Source organism: Cyrtonyx montezumae, unplaced genomic scaffold (assembly GCF_038088225.1).
Source record: "Cyrtonyx montezumae isolate F1298 unplaced genomic scaffold, pur_monq_1.0 scaffold_4, whole genome shotgun sequence".
In the NCBI taxonomy this organism is placed as follows: domain Eukaryota; kingdom Metazoa; phylum Chordata; class Aves; order Galliformes; family Odontophoridae; genus Cyrtonyx; species Cyrtonyx montezumae.
Window position 1 is genome coordinate 22209932 of NW_027072045.1, and position 16375 is coordinate 22226306.

Sequence of the window (16375 nt, forward strand, 5' to 3'; positions counted from 1 at the left end):
TTACAAGTACTCAACTATTTATTTTGATTCACTATAAATCTCATAAAACAAGAGTCAAGATTTCTGTCAGTCAGTATTTGAGTATTAATACAGTACAGCACCACTTGAAACATCCATGCTATTGATACAGAAAAGACCACCAGAAATAGACCCTGAAGTACAGGGCCCTGGGGCTCCCTTGTCTCCTGTGTCCCAGCAGATTTGAACTCTTCAGGAACTGCACCTGAAGGAATACCTTCTTCTACTGCCCCAGACTTCAGCATAATGTAGATCCCTCTATAGCCTCTTCCTATTGAACCTTATATTTTCAGATAAATAACACCAAGTCACAAAAAAAGTACTTTTTCAAATTTGTTACAAGTTAAATTTATATATTTATGAGATGCCTCGATACAGATCATCTCTTTTGCATTTTCAGTAATAAAACACTTAAAAAGAAAGCCTTTTAGACAGTTGCACAGAATGCTGCAGCTGTACATTCTTAAATCATCCTCTGACTTCAGAAATAAGACAAGATCTTTCAACTTCTCCTAATGAGATAAACATATTTCTTCAGCATTTGAAGTTCTATATTCCACACTAAGGAAATATTCCTAACTAAGCTGAAATATGTCTCATTTATTTATCAGGTTCTTGTTTCATAAAACCAAATATTTTTTTCCTTCTCCATGAAGGCTTCTTCTGCATCGTCTGTGACCTTGATTGTTAACTATGCTTATCTGATGACAAAAAAAACATATGGTACCACATAATGGAACTTCGTATTATTATACTTTATATAATTAGAATTATATCTGATTACATGAAATCACTTGGTTGTTCTGAAGTCTCTGTTACAGATCCAGACAATAGATGAACACCATTATCCTTTCAAATGCAAGAATGTTAACATGAAAAATATTTTAAACTATGGAAATAATCACTGCAATACACTGTCAAGCCTGTGCGGTCAACACTTACTCTGGGTTCACTAAATTGCAATACTGATAAACTCAAGAGTTTGAAAACATGTTCCAAAGTGAGGAAATTATGAATCCCTATAAAGTGTAAAACATTATTCTACAGTGTAACAAATTTGGTCACAGTGAAGTGAAACCACGAAGAGGATTTTGCACTTCAAAATAATCTATACAGCATTTTAGAAAGGGAGAAAGAGCTTTAGTAGTTAGGACTGTGTAAGAAGCATCTGAACTAAAGAATGAGTTCATTTGGTTATCACATACCAAGTACAAATGTAGTCTGACAAAAACAAACAAAACAAATACTGTACCCATTTTGTAGCTCATAATTTACAAAAAAAAAAAAAAGAATTGTCATCTTATTTCCAGTTAGAGTTTGCTTGAAGAAAAATGTTTCATATTAAAGACTAGCTCCATGTCTAATAGCACATCACTGTCATTTAATTCTCTTTATAAAAAGTACTGAGTTTGCAAAGTCAACCAAGAAATTAAGCTCACTTCCCAAAAAGAGTATGGTTGTAGTGAGGTGACCTTTTTTAAGGCCTAACAAAAGAACAGGAGATGACTTCAACAATCATAGATTTAAACGAGCATTTTCATGACACAAGCACTGGCTGTTAATTGTTAATCCTGTAAAATGGGCAGGAATAAAACAAGGCTTACCCCAAAAAGCCAGAAAAACTTAATATTTTACTTCGAGCTTTTAGTTTAATTTTAACTTAACTGAAAGTTCTCTGTAGATTTATAGACTCTCAACAACTCATGACTCATTTATTTGCCTGCTAAGACATCTTTTCTTATGGGCTTCCTCCTCAAATTGACTCTGCTCTTTCAGTCTTTGTCAGCATATCTCACTGCTGAGCTCTGACTGATAGGCAGCAAAGTCAAGCACTCCAGTAAGCAAACCCTTTTCTAAAAGTCACATCCACTGTTGAGCAAGGAACAACTTACATCAGATGAACAGTAAGGTTTGTATTTTTTTTTATTGGAAACATATAAAAAAAAGAGAGATATTACAATTGAGATTTTATGTAATCAGAACACGTATTAGACCTTCCTAACATGAACCATAATCAAGTATGATCAGATCCTACAGTTGGTACTGATGGTCTATAGTAGGAATGTGACATCTGCTGCATTAGATACACTCTAATTAAAAATAAAAGAACATGAGAAAGTGAGAGAGATAGCAGGTGAGTCAGGAAAGAAAGAAGCACGCCTCAGTGACTGACAGCCTCTCTGGTATAGTGCAGTGTACCACAGAATGAGACATTAAGCATTGGCAGCAAGTTTCTGAAACCTTACAAATGACCAAGTCCTTTGGACAGCTTTGCAGAGTTATTAATTTTTAAGCAAAGGCTGTAAAGAGTGGTTCAGAAAGATTAACAGAATTATCTGACTGAGCATAAAAATGAATAGATCCTTAGTGAACTAATATTCAATATCCACTGTTAATATCCTTATAAACTTGGCATTTCAGAAACCATCATGGCTATTTCAAATTTTAAACTGAAAACAGCATAGTAAAAATGCATGCTGTTTTTCTATTTAACATCACAACAGCCATGTCCAAAGATTAAAGTCAATGAACCACATTTAACGTGGACAGTTTAACTACTATTTGAATGCTGGCTACAATTTATTCGCACTGAACAAAGGAAAGAATTAAAAAAAAAAAAGTACTCCCTAAAAAAGAATACATCAAATCAAAATCTAAATTACTGGATTCATTTGAATCTTAATGTATTGCTGTAATTTACCTTTTAATCTGGAGTCCCCTCCAAAGGCACCACATCCCCAGTTTCCTGTGGCTACTGCAGAGAGATTCTGCGGTGGAACGTTGGGTCGAGAGAAGCCACAGTAGGCCTGCAGGCAGACAAGAGTCAGAAAGTGAAGCTGACAGGCACTCTGGTACACTATTTTCAAACAACTAGATGACAACAATCAGCATCATCTTCTAGCAATAAAAACCATCAAATAAGCTCAAAGTACCATTAATCTTCCTTTAAGTTGAAAGTAAAGTCAGAGTGGCGAAAAAGAATTTAAGGTAAGAATAATTTTGCCTTATTTGGACTTAATTTAAAAATTAAATGTTGGTGCAGATTTCCAGGGATTTCAAAACTGCAGGTAAGCTTTCAGAACAGCTGGAGCACAAAATATAATCTACTGTTAAAAAGTTACATCACATCTTTTTCTTTTTGGTACACCTAAGAGACATGACAGTTCAACTGCTGTGGCCAGTATTGCCATAATTCCTCAACACTAAAAAGTAAAATACAAAATAGCATCATAGAACACTGGTCTAAAACAGTAAATGAGAGTAGGAGAAAAAAGTCAGACAATCACTAGAAAATCTGGAGAAAAAGCAGGTGCTTCCACGTATAGAAAAAAAAGCCAAATCTCTCTCAGAAGTTTTTCACCAATACAAAGATTACAGAATGTTGTTTGGTAGAGATCTGAAGTAGGCTGAAAATTCAGACTTCAACAGTCCAGCATCTGCATATGGAGTGCTCAAGTCAGATCTATTATTACTGTCCTCAGTGCCCAAAGTATGCTTAAATAAACAAAACAAACAAACTAAAAAATAAATGAAGAGGCCACGTCCTCTCAGCAAGGGAAATGAAATGGCACTGCAGCAGGATGCCATCTTCTTAAGAGCTTTTAGTTAATGGGCACATATTTCCCAGCCAGCCAGGAAAGAAAATGAATAAAACCCTGTCTTGTCAGACACACTATGAAGTCTGCAAGTGCTTGGAAGGACTTCCAATGAAGAGGCCATCCAAGTAAGAGTTCCCCAATGATTCCAGTTTCATTGTAAATAAAGGACAAAGCTTAATCACTTTCCAGAAAAGAAGTAACACACAGGTAAGTTTTAAGTACTTTCCACATTTTGATACAGAAACACGAAAGTTCTTTGCATGGTTTTAAAGCAATTGCTTTTGTATGAGAAAGCAGAAAAGCTGCCCCTATTGAATTACAGGAATGATTCTGCCTTAAGCTGTATGCAACTCTTGTCATATGGCATCTCCCATTATTCAGAAGTAAGTGGATGGCTTTCTTTAAAAATTTTTCCATGTAGTTCTCACAGCTAACACTGCTTGAAACATAACCGTTCTGTACACTGCAAATTTTAGGGATGCACTTCTTAATAAGTATGAACCTGTCCCTTTTATTATTATTACAGTTAGTCAGTGGTCACCAAAACAGGCTCCATGACATTTATGACCGCAAGTCCAACTGTACATCAGTTGTTCTTTAGCATTTGGAAAGTGGAACTTCCAACTGGAAAAATTATTGACAGGGACAGAATTTATGAGACAATAATCTCGAAGGACATGCAAAGATGGAGCTATGACAACTCTTACAAAAGCATCTGCAAATCTTAATGCTGAAGGTAGGAATTCTTTTCCCCTCTGAATAGCTGAGTTCAGACCATATTAAACTTGCTTTCAGTCAAAGCAGAAACAAAGGTCAGCCTCAGACACTTTTCAAGAAAGCAGAGTGAATATCTGGTTCTTTAAAACAAGTAGATGTTATAGAGGAAAAATTATATAGACTCCTATGAAAATGTAAGCTGTAAGAAGAATCCCTTGAATCAAGTCATTTCAATCATTTCTTAATGTTCCAAAGTTACAGATGGACAAAGCAGCCTCTGGAAACAAATGGAGGCTGAGTTATGTCGACTAATACAAAGTACATCCCTATTTAACAGCTTGTGTGCATATACTTAACAGTTACCATGTCCTAGTTTATTAAAAACAATCAAACAAATAGATCACAACCTATTCTACCAACTTTTTCTTCCACACATGAAAAATCTTCAGGTTAACATTAATTGTAAAACAAACTGAAATAACCAATCCCACTGAGAACATCTGAACATACTTGATATGTTAGAACATTACTCTTTAACTTAGATCTGTTTACTACTACAGGAGTTTCATTTACTCACACTTAAAATTTTCTTTAAATATCCCCAGTCTTCACCAAACACCACCAGCCAGACTGACACAGCGTATCAAAGTTTCACATACCTACTGTAATTTATTTTAAAAATCCAAATCCAATCAATAATACTGAAAACTGTAGGCAGATCATAAATTCACTAGCGTAGATAATTTGAATTTTGTAACAGGATACCTCTGAGGTTTACAAAATTTATTTACTGTCTCTTTCAGGGCTAATTTCATTTCCAACCAAAAAGAAACAAGCTGATGAATGTTACTTTAATCACGAAGCCAAGGTTTTAAGACTAAATTAAATTAGTCCTTCAGGACTACACATCATTTCTGGGGGAAAAAAACCAACAAACAACTGATAAGGCACATTCTTTTTCCTTTTCTAGCTCTAAGTTAGGAACACACTGCCCTATATGTTTGAATTTATTTTAAATGCACTCATAGTATTTAATGATCTCCTGCACTACAGAAAGCAGGGGACCTTCTAACAATTGTAGCTTGTCCTTACATCTAAATTCCCAGCTGAAGTAGAGACCTGTTGTAGCTGTTATCATATAAGCATGCTACTACTCTGTCTTTCTAACCCTAACTAAATAGCATACAAACATTCTCATACTCAGCTGCCCAGTAAAGACAGTGCTATATTGCTACAACAGGACACAGACCTCTCACTATCTATGTCTTATGCTAATGTCTAAGGCCCTCGATCTGGCCCATTACTCTTGTTATCAACTTATAAAACGAGAATTTTCTGTTTGAACTAGAGATTGATAGCAAGTATCTCTTGTTATGATACAATTTAAGCATGGAATAGCAAAGGCTTCAAAAACATCAGCACAGGTGGAAGCTAGTGTCCCAGGTTCACAAACAACTCACTGATGGCAATTACCCACCACTGCAAAAGCACCACTTCCAAAGACAGGAAAGGACTGCTTTATCTTCACAAGAAGCAGCAAAAAAGCAATCAATTGAACAAACAAAAATCCCACAGACAGTCCAGGGCAGAAATCAAGGTTTCGAAACTACCTAGAAACTAAGATATCTTACAACAATATCCTAAATTAGGGAGAGCAGAGGAGAGAAAAGATGCTCACTGCACTTTCAGCTTCCTTTGTCAAAGATTTCTCAAGCCTGGCAATCTTGACAACTAGAACCACCAAGTCTAAAGCGACTGGGGCTACCTATACAGTTTTGAACACACACAGCTAATGTAGGATAAGGTTAAGGACTGACCACTTTAAAAATACAGTAATAATCACTGATAATGTACAAGAACTATCAGTAGGAAATGTGCTGTTTCTGGATGTCAGTCTAAAACCTTTGTTTAAAGGACTGAAGCCAGTCTGATTTATCAATCTTCTAAATGTTCCTACCACTACAAGCTGACACGTCTCTACACATTCCGTTGCAATAGCCCTTATAGATACCGTGTAAATAGACAGGAAATTTATGAACACTCAGATCTCAGCTCAAGGTTATATCAATATATGGAAAGATAAATACGTAAATACTTCAGAAGTTTATCCAGAAGACAGAAGGAAACCAAGTGGTCCCATATTTATGGACTGTCACTATCTTGAATACAGGAAGTACCAGCTACTCCACCTTGAATGAAAGGCTGAATGGGATTCAGCACAGCAAATCATGGGGAGAGAACTTAAAAATATTATAGAAGCAGGATAGGACAAGCTTCTCCTTTAAAAACAGATGCCAAAACTCTGTAGTATACCATTAGATGAAGATAAACAGTTTTTTTAACTGAAGACAAATATAAAAATACAAAAATATTTTAAAAGGTACTGCACTAATGAAGCACTACTGAAACAGCCTTAGACTGCAGGCTGCTTTAAAAAGTGACTTGCCTTGTTGAGCTCCCTTCTGATTTTCTCCGGACCAAACTGATCAAGGAAACGTCTGAAATGAAATGCATCTATGGCAACAATTTCAGTGTAGCGCCGCTGCCATTCATCCCTAAATTTGGAGTGAGAAGATAAGATGATGACAGTAAAATTAGTTCTTAAATATTGGCCATATAATCATGATCTGAGATGAGCAGTTCCCAGCAGAGTTCTTCCATTAAAAGACACTAGAAAGGTGAGTTTGTGACAACAATGGAGTGCTTACAATAGCATCAGAAAAGAGACAGATTCCCCTATACATTTATACTCTGGCCTAGACTCTGAATGTAAAAGTAGAAACGTGAAATAATACACAGTGCCATTTAATGAGATTTAAGTACAAAGGAACACTGCAAGGTCAAAAAAGCACTCTGGCTCTTTATCCTCCTCCAAAATTTATAGAATCATAGAAGTGTTTGGGTGGGAAGGAACCTTTAAAGATCATCTAGTTCCAGCTCCTCCTGCCCCAGTCCTACTAGTTCAGGTTGTGCAAAACCACATCCAAACTGACCTCAAACACTTGAAAAAGGAGAACACAATACATTGTTCATATTTCTATCCAAAGTAGATTATTTTGTGTATTCACTACAAAAGCATTGTTGGGTAAATAAATGCAAGTGTGCAGAGTATCCTCCTCAGATTCATGATATTAAATCTTATTTTGACATGCTAATATCACCTGCTCCATAGCATGCATCGTATCATTGCAAACTTCCTGGGACATACTATAATCCATAGTTCAGTTGTCTTCAGAAGATTCTAGATTCAATACAGATAATTAAAACCTGTTGATTTAAGAACTGATATGTTGGCAGGTATCATCATAAGCATCAGTAGTGCAAGGAAAACTGCTGATTAACACGAGATAACTTTCTTAGCTTGTTGGCTCTTCTGAAGAAAGTAGGATCAAGCTATAAAATTCTATAACAAAGCAAATACTTAAAGCACCAAGTTTTTATGTTTAAGACATTTGTTTATTCCTTCATTTGAAATACTTATGTGTAACTTCACCTTGGGGTCTTATCTTCATGGCTTCTTGCCCACCGATAAGTTTCTGCGTAACCCGTATACTCACTGTACTGCTCAGTACCTGAAAGACAAATGATTTCCCATTTTACATGAGAATATGTAAATATTTTTTCTCCTGTAAAATCTTTAATAGCAATCAACATTTCTCTGAATGAGTACGCACCTCTCAAAAGTTTGAGTACACATAAGCTAGAGGTAAATATCTGCACACATCCTGTAACCACTAAGAGCTTTTTTCATTACAGCGTAATGTTCTGTGGCAGATGTTACAAATGTAGATTTCCTCTGTATCCCATGTATCCACACATACAACCACAAGACAGTTTTCAACTTTGCCAGTTAAGTAACTTCTCAATGAATTTCCCATCCTATTTCAAGTTCTCCTGCTTACTAACTGGTTAACAAAGACTGCCGGCCTCCCCTCCACCAGGGGGACCAAAACACAAGCAGGGTTGTTTTGAAGCATACTGAGATGCCAAACGAGCTAAGAGCCTGGAACACACAGACTGGCTAAAGAAGGCGACCATTCTTCAATAGTGCAGAGGACTAGGAGAAGCTGGTGTAGTTTCCTTTTTTTCATTTGTTTAAGTGACACCGCAGCAATAGCATTTCCCAGTTTTACTGATCTGGCAGTTTCTAAACTTTCAGAGCTAGATGATTTCAGTTTCTGACAGAATGCTGTATGTTTTTAACCATGAGAATTCTCTTAAAAACAGCAGCTCAGTTCCAGTGCTTTGAAATGCAAATAGAAGCCAAGCAGGGAAGAAGAAAGAAATTGTTAACGAATCAAGGAAAAATAAACCGTTTACATACAGCTTACATCCACTGCATGATAAAGTTATTAATTAGCACAATGCATACCTAAAGACACTATTACCTGTAAACATGACAATAAAACAGTCACTCCACTACTAAACATGGCAATGCTACCTCATCACAAGGTAGCAAAAAGCTGGGCTGACAGCTTAGGAAACACAAGAGGAAAAATGTCAAGATTTTAAAGTGTCGGTAGCAAGCTGTACGTTTCCACAAAACAACTTTATTTCTTTAATGTAAAATTACAGTCTGTAATTACACCGAGAAGCTCCATGGTAAGAACAAAGCAGATCTCCAGTGCATCAGTACTACTCTGACTGCTGCACAACAAGTTCTCAAGGGCAGTCCTACGTAAGGATCTTGTGTTCAAGAAATGTTTACATATTGTACGAAGGGACATGGTTTAGAGGAAAATATTGGTGATAGGTGGATGGTTGGACTGAATGATCTTGTAGTCTTTTCCAACCTCAATAATTCTATGATTCTCTAACAGGTAGGAATGCTAACCTCGCAAGGCTCAGTGCCCAGTGACGCCTCCTTCCTTCTGCTACTTTGTTTTGCTTTTGCTCAGCAAGATTCCTACGCTACAGTTCCTGACACAAATTCATAGATACTACAGGAACTCAATGCACCCAATGTTCTGCAAGGCTACCAAGCCCAGCCATGGTGGTCAGTACCAAGGAGGATACTTCTAGGCATGGTTTTGTGGCTTCCTAGGCTTTTACAGAACATTCCTAGCTACGCTGTGAAAAAGACCAACAGAGCATCTGGACAAGCATCAAAGGATATAAGAATGTAGCTTTTTAACACCTAGTACTTTTAGCTATTTTTGCTCTATTATGCAAAGTACTTTTCCAGGCTTTACTCTGAGACAAAGGAGAGCATCCCAGAAGTGTTATGATTCTTGCCCTCCATTGAAAGTCAGCCTTCATCCTATCTTACCAAACTTCAGGTCCCTGCTTCAAAACCTGGGGATGTAAAAACGCAAAGAAAAACCCTAAGTAGTGCCATGGCAAAATCACATTTTCCCATGCAAAGCTTGTAAATGCTGAGCAATTTTCAGATGAATTTCCAAAGTAGTAGATTGCAGAGAATATCTCATTTGGAAATTTCCAGCTCATACAGGTACAGTTCGGCACAACTTACCAACAGAGTACAAAAAAGACGACAACTTCTAAGCAATTCCTTAATCACAGACTGTGCCAGCAATTACAGCCATAAATATAACAGAAAAATAGTTTACGAAGACCTGTAAGCATTTAAAGTAGCCTACAGCACCAGAAATACGATTACTCAGACAAGAGTGATGCCTATTACATAGTTTGGTGATATTCTGAGAAGACAAATGTTTTAATTTAACCTCAAAGGCTTTCAATCTCTAAATGGAAAAAAAACAACTTTGAAAAAATCCAAAACATACGACTCTTCACTTTTAACATCATCTGCCAAGGGAATCTGAATGCTTGCTTCCTGTAGTCGCCAGCATATAAAACACAAGCTGTTAAAAATGTTTAAAATAATGCTTATACTTCAAAACATTTCCCCTATTTCCACAAATTCATTGTAAGACTTGTCAGTGATTCTTGAACTCATCTGCCTTATTATCTACTCATTATTTACTTAGATTTTATGGCTGATTAACCACACTAAGAACAAACTCTATCCAAGGCTACTTTGAAAAGTTGCTTATCTAAGTGATTGGGATGGTAGGAGATTGCTCACCAAAAACTCACTTCCTGTTGCAAAACCAAAGTCAAAAGAACTGTGATTGCAGAATATGCCTATATGTATTCATACACATCCATATTCTTACACACAAGACAATTGTTAGATATTCAGAAGTCAGCCTTCTAATTGAATTGCAGGCTATATCTATCATCAGTTAAGACTTTCCCTGACCTAGCCAAAATTGGTATTTACTGATATGCTTGAGCAGTGTCTGAGCAAACAGTAAGAGAAAACAAACAAGGGGAGTGCTTGACCTTTCTGATAGTCTTTAGCTTAAATTCTGAAAAGGAAGCATTTGTGGTGTAGCATATGGAAAGAAAAGATAGGATAATGAAGACACTGACAAGGATAGATTAAATGAGTCAAAGGGTGAAGCTTACTTTTTTCAAAGGTTCATTGTTTCATTAATTTTGATGAAAGTGCAGCGTATGATGACAAAAGCATCAAGAAGCAAACAAACAAGTAAATGCACATATAGAAAAATCACTAAGAGAAACTCAAATCACACAAACACTGAATTCATGTCCCAGGAACCTAAGGCTAATGAAAATCAGTGGGTTTTCATAAGTAAAGCTCTAGAAACATGTCAGATAAGAACAGTTATTCAACGAGCAGCACTTCTGCCTGTGAACCGCTAGGATACAAGCTGCTGTTGCAGGGAGACTGGATGCAATACAGGATAAATTGGATGTGTTATTGTCTCTCATGAATCTCTTCCTTCAAAGCAAAACAAACAAACAAAAAGAAAAAAATCCAACAAGCAAGCTACTACATAAACAAAAGCTTACCCCACCTCAGAAGAAAGTACATGAAAGTATAATTGAAAAAAACATTCTTAGTGAAATTCCCAAATACTAAGAACAGTGAAATTTCAAGTGCCAGCATGCTCATGGGACCATGTTCAGAGAAAACACCCTTTCTCAGACTCACATGGTTTTGTTTTTCAATTGCATACGATCTATATGGCAATGTAAAGCTCCCAAGGATGGGGAGGGGGGAATGCGGGGAGGAAATACCACATTGTCCCTCAGATATTTCATCTGAGCTAAAAATTGTACCACTAAAGGATCAGCACCATTAGCACCCAACAAGAGGAACACACGTAAAAAACAAGGGTTCACGTTTGTAGTCACTAATGTGAATATATATTTACAGCCATAGGCAAGGGGAAGATCCTGCTCTGTCTTCCAATCAGTTCTTCTGGCCCCTACCTTTAACCAACGTTAGTCATCTGGCCCTTCAGACAGTGGCACGATCAGCCAGCTAATGCAGCTAAAAAACATTTTTTTCCTATGAGTAAATTTTCAGCTGAACTAATTATACCCGATCTAGTTTATTTCATGGATAATGTGCTTAGAAGTCTCTGAAAATGGCCATTGTTCAATCAGTAGATTTAAAGCAAACACAGCTTTACCAGCACTTAACACTGCCTGGATATACACCAACTCAAAGGGAAAAAAATTAAAAAAAAAAAAAAAAGAAAACAAACAAAACACAGAATAACTGAATGAAAAACAGGGACACTTTTTCTCAGCTCTACCAGAAGTGTAACTGAAGGAATCTTTGGCATTGCTGCTGACATTTCAGTCTGCGTAGAACTTAACTGTGCATGACCAGTTCAATATTCATTACAGCAGTGATCTTAACCAGATACCGTGCAATCACAATGAATTTAATTTCTCTCCCATTTCTCAGAATCTTCTGCAAACTTAAGCTAGAGTTAAACCCATTAGGTCACTGAGACAAGATGCATCACAAAGAACATAATTCATCAGAAGGATTACGACATGCAGTGGAGACTTGGCTATGAAGTAAGTTGGAAGAAATCCAGAAAGACGATGGAAGGTCCATTTCCATTAGAAATGAATATCAATGTGTATACTAAATGCAAAACACTATAAAGTAAAGTGACTCAGGAGAACTGAAAGAATGTCTTCGTAGTCAAAGGACACCCCCAATGTTACTTGCTGATACCAAATCGCTGTTGTTTTTTTTTTCTTTCCACAATGGAAGAAACTCTAAAAAATTCATTTACTGTGTCTCCCAATCCATTACGACACATACCGATGGCTGCATTGTTTTTACTCTTCCCAGAAGAACTTCACCCAGGGGACAGCACTTCAATATGTTAATTTTGTTATATCATAATACCCGAAATACATGCCAGCAGTGCTGCCCATGAATTTTCTGATTTATTTTTGTCAATGAATCACTAAATCAAGTTTACCATAGATATCACAGAAAAGGCACTGGTTTTTGCATAGTGGAAAAATAAAAGAAACAAAACACTCTTAGAGAGATTACCAAGGTTTAGACTGAACTCTAAATAGAGGCTCTGGACATTACAGTCAACAGTTTCAGGACAAGGTAAGATTTGGAAGACCTAAGTACAAAAGTTCTGCTGCACAGGTACGTAAGGAAGAATGAACACTCCTGAAGGAGTTTTCCAAGAAATCTTTTCCATCCACAAATTTGAGCCTGTTGAGTCAGATTAGCTAATGGAAAAAAATCATTGTTTTTATTACTGTAGGCTGAAAAACCAAGTATACATAATATATTACACTATTTATTTGTCTAGAAGATCTCTTGATAAAAAATGGCTTTAATGAAAAAAAAAAGTTCTATTTCTTTCCCCCTGCCACTGTCACCAAACACGTAGCTGCTGCGTTACCATGTGTAGAACCTAGACACAGGTAAGCATTTCCTGGGCCTCTCCAGTTTTTGCTAGACATCAGCTTTTTTGACACTATTTTGATCCAAGGAATAATAAAACACTCCAAATTTTACGACCAAAAAGGTTAAAACCAAAGGAACAATACTTTCAGTGAAGCACACTGGACAGAGAGCACATCTCCACACACAACCTCTCAACAATACACTGCATATGCATTTAGTTCTAACATCATAAGTTACAAACACAACTTGCAACAAGTAACATGAACACGTGTTTGTAACCTAAAAGATAAACATCCTGAGGAGACATTTGCTGACTTTCTATCCTTTTCAAAGAATGCTGATTTTCTCCTCTCCAGCATGCCCCCGTTCGGAGCTCAAACGTGCCCAGTTCCAAAAAGGAACAAACCCATTCTGCTTTGACACAACATAAGCATTACCTACTAATAACTGGTAATTGTGACTTACATTGCCCCAAACCGTTTTTTAACTAGGTTTAAAAACACATTTCAGGACTCAACATCATATTACACAAGGTTAAAAGAAAATTCTATATAACACTTATCTGCTTGCTGTCACTTCTTTTTATTTCCTTCACAAAATATATACTGAAACAGTGGTCCTACAGTCTTGAGGGGCAAGGTGAAGAAGAAAGCTCATCAACAAATGAGTACTATCTTTTCTTGCTGAGTTTAAACATACGAAACTTCAAGTTGAAACATGTTTTCTACATAGAAAACCAAAACATTTACTGCAAAGACTAACCTGTGATAATAAGACATTCATTGTGATCCAATACTTCAGTGATCAGCCTTGACACAATCAGCTCTGGGTTGATTAAAAACCGAATTTCTTCTTGTACTAGTCCCGCCCCGGTGACGCCACCACCGACGAAACGGTTTGCAAAATCAACCTAACAAGAATATATCCAGGAGCATTATGAAATAAGCAAATAGCATAAAATCCTTTCATTTAATAAGGTAAGTAAAACTACGTACAAGCTTTATCTCTGTTGAAATCTGCTGCTATCACTTATAAATACAAGCAGCAGGATAGAGTCTGATTAGCAGCATGCCTGCCTCATTTTTTCCCCTTTCCTACTTCTAAGAAAGAATGAGTGAAGTGAGATATTATGCAGCAAAATAAAAATTATGCATCTCAAAGGCTCTGAATTCATTTTTTAAAGGGTATATATTTAATAATAAAATATTTACTGAAATGTGAAAAATAGGAACAGCAGATTATAGTATCCCTTTTGAATTTTAGAGACACTGAAGAATTATCAAGTTGTCCTTTAATAAACTTTCTGCCTTGACTGTCCACACAAAGCATTTTTAGGCTCAGTACTGCCCCGTACCAGTTGTTCTGTACTTTGAAGCTCTTAAAAATTTGCCTTGAAATGCACTTGAAAAAGGTACATCATTTTGATTGCTAAACTTCCCACCTGAAATTATGAAGCTTTGGACTCTGATTTTTGCTGCAGTAACATTTTCTCAAATTATATTTTTTACATAGACAATAGTTTCAAAAGCAATTGCTTAATTAACAAAAGCAACTGCTATGTATGCAAACTACCTGCCCGTGGAAATTTATAATTAAAAAAAAAAGCTTACATCACATTTTCCTGGCTATTCTATTTATATTCTATTTACTTACTTATTCAGTAATTGAACTCTTGAAGACAGACCTCTTTCTTTAAGCTGATCTGACAACTGAATTATGTTCCCTGCTATCGATATGGACAGGACGTCCTCTTTACCAATATATTTCAGCTGACTGGCTTCCAGACTGAAACAGTGGTGCTGCAGCAGCAAGAAGTCTCCTGAACTACTGACCTGGTCACCATCTAGGGCACAACAATCATTTCAAAAGCAAAAGAAAACCAAAACAAAACCCCTTGGCAGCTCATAAAAATTACAGCCTGAAACTTCTATCCTGTCAATCTTTGATCCTGGCTTGAACCAAAGGACTTGAAGCTGTCCAGGACTTGTGATTTTCTGTCAGCTACTTCTGTAACAGGTACATGTAACAAAACTCAGTGAGCTAAGGAATACTGATAGCACTAAGACTAAGATGGCACTAAGCCCACAGAATTAATCTTGATGCTTCATTTATATGCGTAACATCTGGTCATATAAATCAATTGAGTATAGATAACTTTAAGCTGGCAGACCACAAAAATGACATAACTATGACCACATCTACTGTTACATAAACTTACCTGTAGCATACCTTGTCCATTGCTTTCAATAGTGCCCTCATAGGTGACATGCAATCTAGACAGCTTTTTCTGAGATCTATCATTGAGGAAAAAACATTGCACACGAAAAAAATGTGATGACAATCTCTACACAGACATTAAGACAAAACCTATTCAAAATCTACATTCTTACACATCTTAATGTAGCGTGGTTGAAAAACTCTCAAGGATTAATATTTTCCTTTCCCAAAACTCCCTTTTGAGCTGTCCCTTTTTACACACTCAAGCTACTAACAAAAGATGCTACTGTTATAAAAGTTCACTTAAGACTTGTTGGCTTCACAGGCACACAGATAAATCCATGACACTCAAATTATTTGTATCCATTCACCCGCTTCCTTCCGTACTTCTCACCACAACAAATATGTTTATTGTGATCACTTGCAGGTCTGAATCAATTCAGCTTTAATGGGACTCAGGTTGTAGATAATTTAAGCATCACATTTAACAGCGTCTTTGACTTACCTTTCCCAGTCTGGAAATTCTTGGAGACACTGCCTTGTAAACGTCACCAATCCAGTTGGTTCTACAGGGAAACCAACCCCAAGGAAAAATATTAACTGCTAGAGCTTTTGTCTCTACATTGACTACAAAATTCCTGGCAGAACAGAAGAGCAGCTCAAAAGCAGCTTCAAATCTTCCCCTGGCAGCCCATGCTTAACTGAAAACACCACTCATTTCTTTGCAGTTCGAGTATTTTTCCAAGTTAAGGAAAAGCTGTATGTTAAGTGAAAATCACTTGAAACGTAAACATTTCTAAAATGACTTGGATGGATGATGCGAAAGTAAAGCATGCTGTCACTTATGACAGACATTGTCAGCCTTTGGAGGTGTGTTTTTAGCTCACAAAAGTGAAAGCCTCAACAGGCAACACAGAGTAGCCACACAAGCTACGGTGTGGATGAAGCAGCAGCTCATATTTCTGAACAAGCCCTACTAAGTAAATAAGGACAGATTTCAAATCAAGCCTTTACTGACAGGATCTGAGTGAAATTCACTGTACTCCAGATGCAAAAGGACTCCTGTGCTATTTCTCACTGCAGAATGCATAGT

The 16375-nt window shown here is 36.7% G+C and overlaps 1 protein-coding gene across 3 annotated transcripts in view; it reads right to left on the reverse strand.

Annotated features, from left to right (window-relative positions):
- Positions 1-16375, reverse strand: part of PARG (poly(ADP-ribose) glycohydrolase) — a 57867-nt gene that overhangs the window by 3231 nt on the left and 38261 nt on the right. For 2 of the 3 annotated variants that reach the window (XM_065746786.1, XM_065746787.1), the window contains exons 11-16: positions 15788-15848; positions 15284-15359; positions 13828-13975; positions 7828-7906; positions 6781-6889; positions 2720-2825 (exon numbers count right to left, since the gene is read on the reverse strand). In XM_065746786.1, the coding sequence (XP_065602858.1) occupies positions 2720-2825; positions 6781-6889; positions 7828-7906; positions 13828-13975; positions 15284-15359; positions 15788-15848 (579 nt within the window). The remainder of the gene's footprint in view (positions 1-2719; positions 2826-6780; positions 6890-7827; positions 7907-13827; positions 13976-15283; positions 15360-15787; positions 15849-16375) is intronic. The other variant, XM_065746785.1, reaches the window with a different exon arrangement.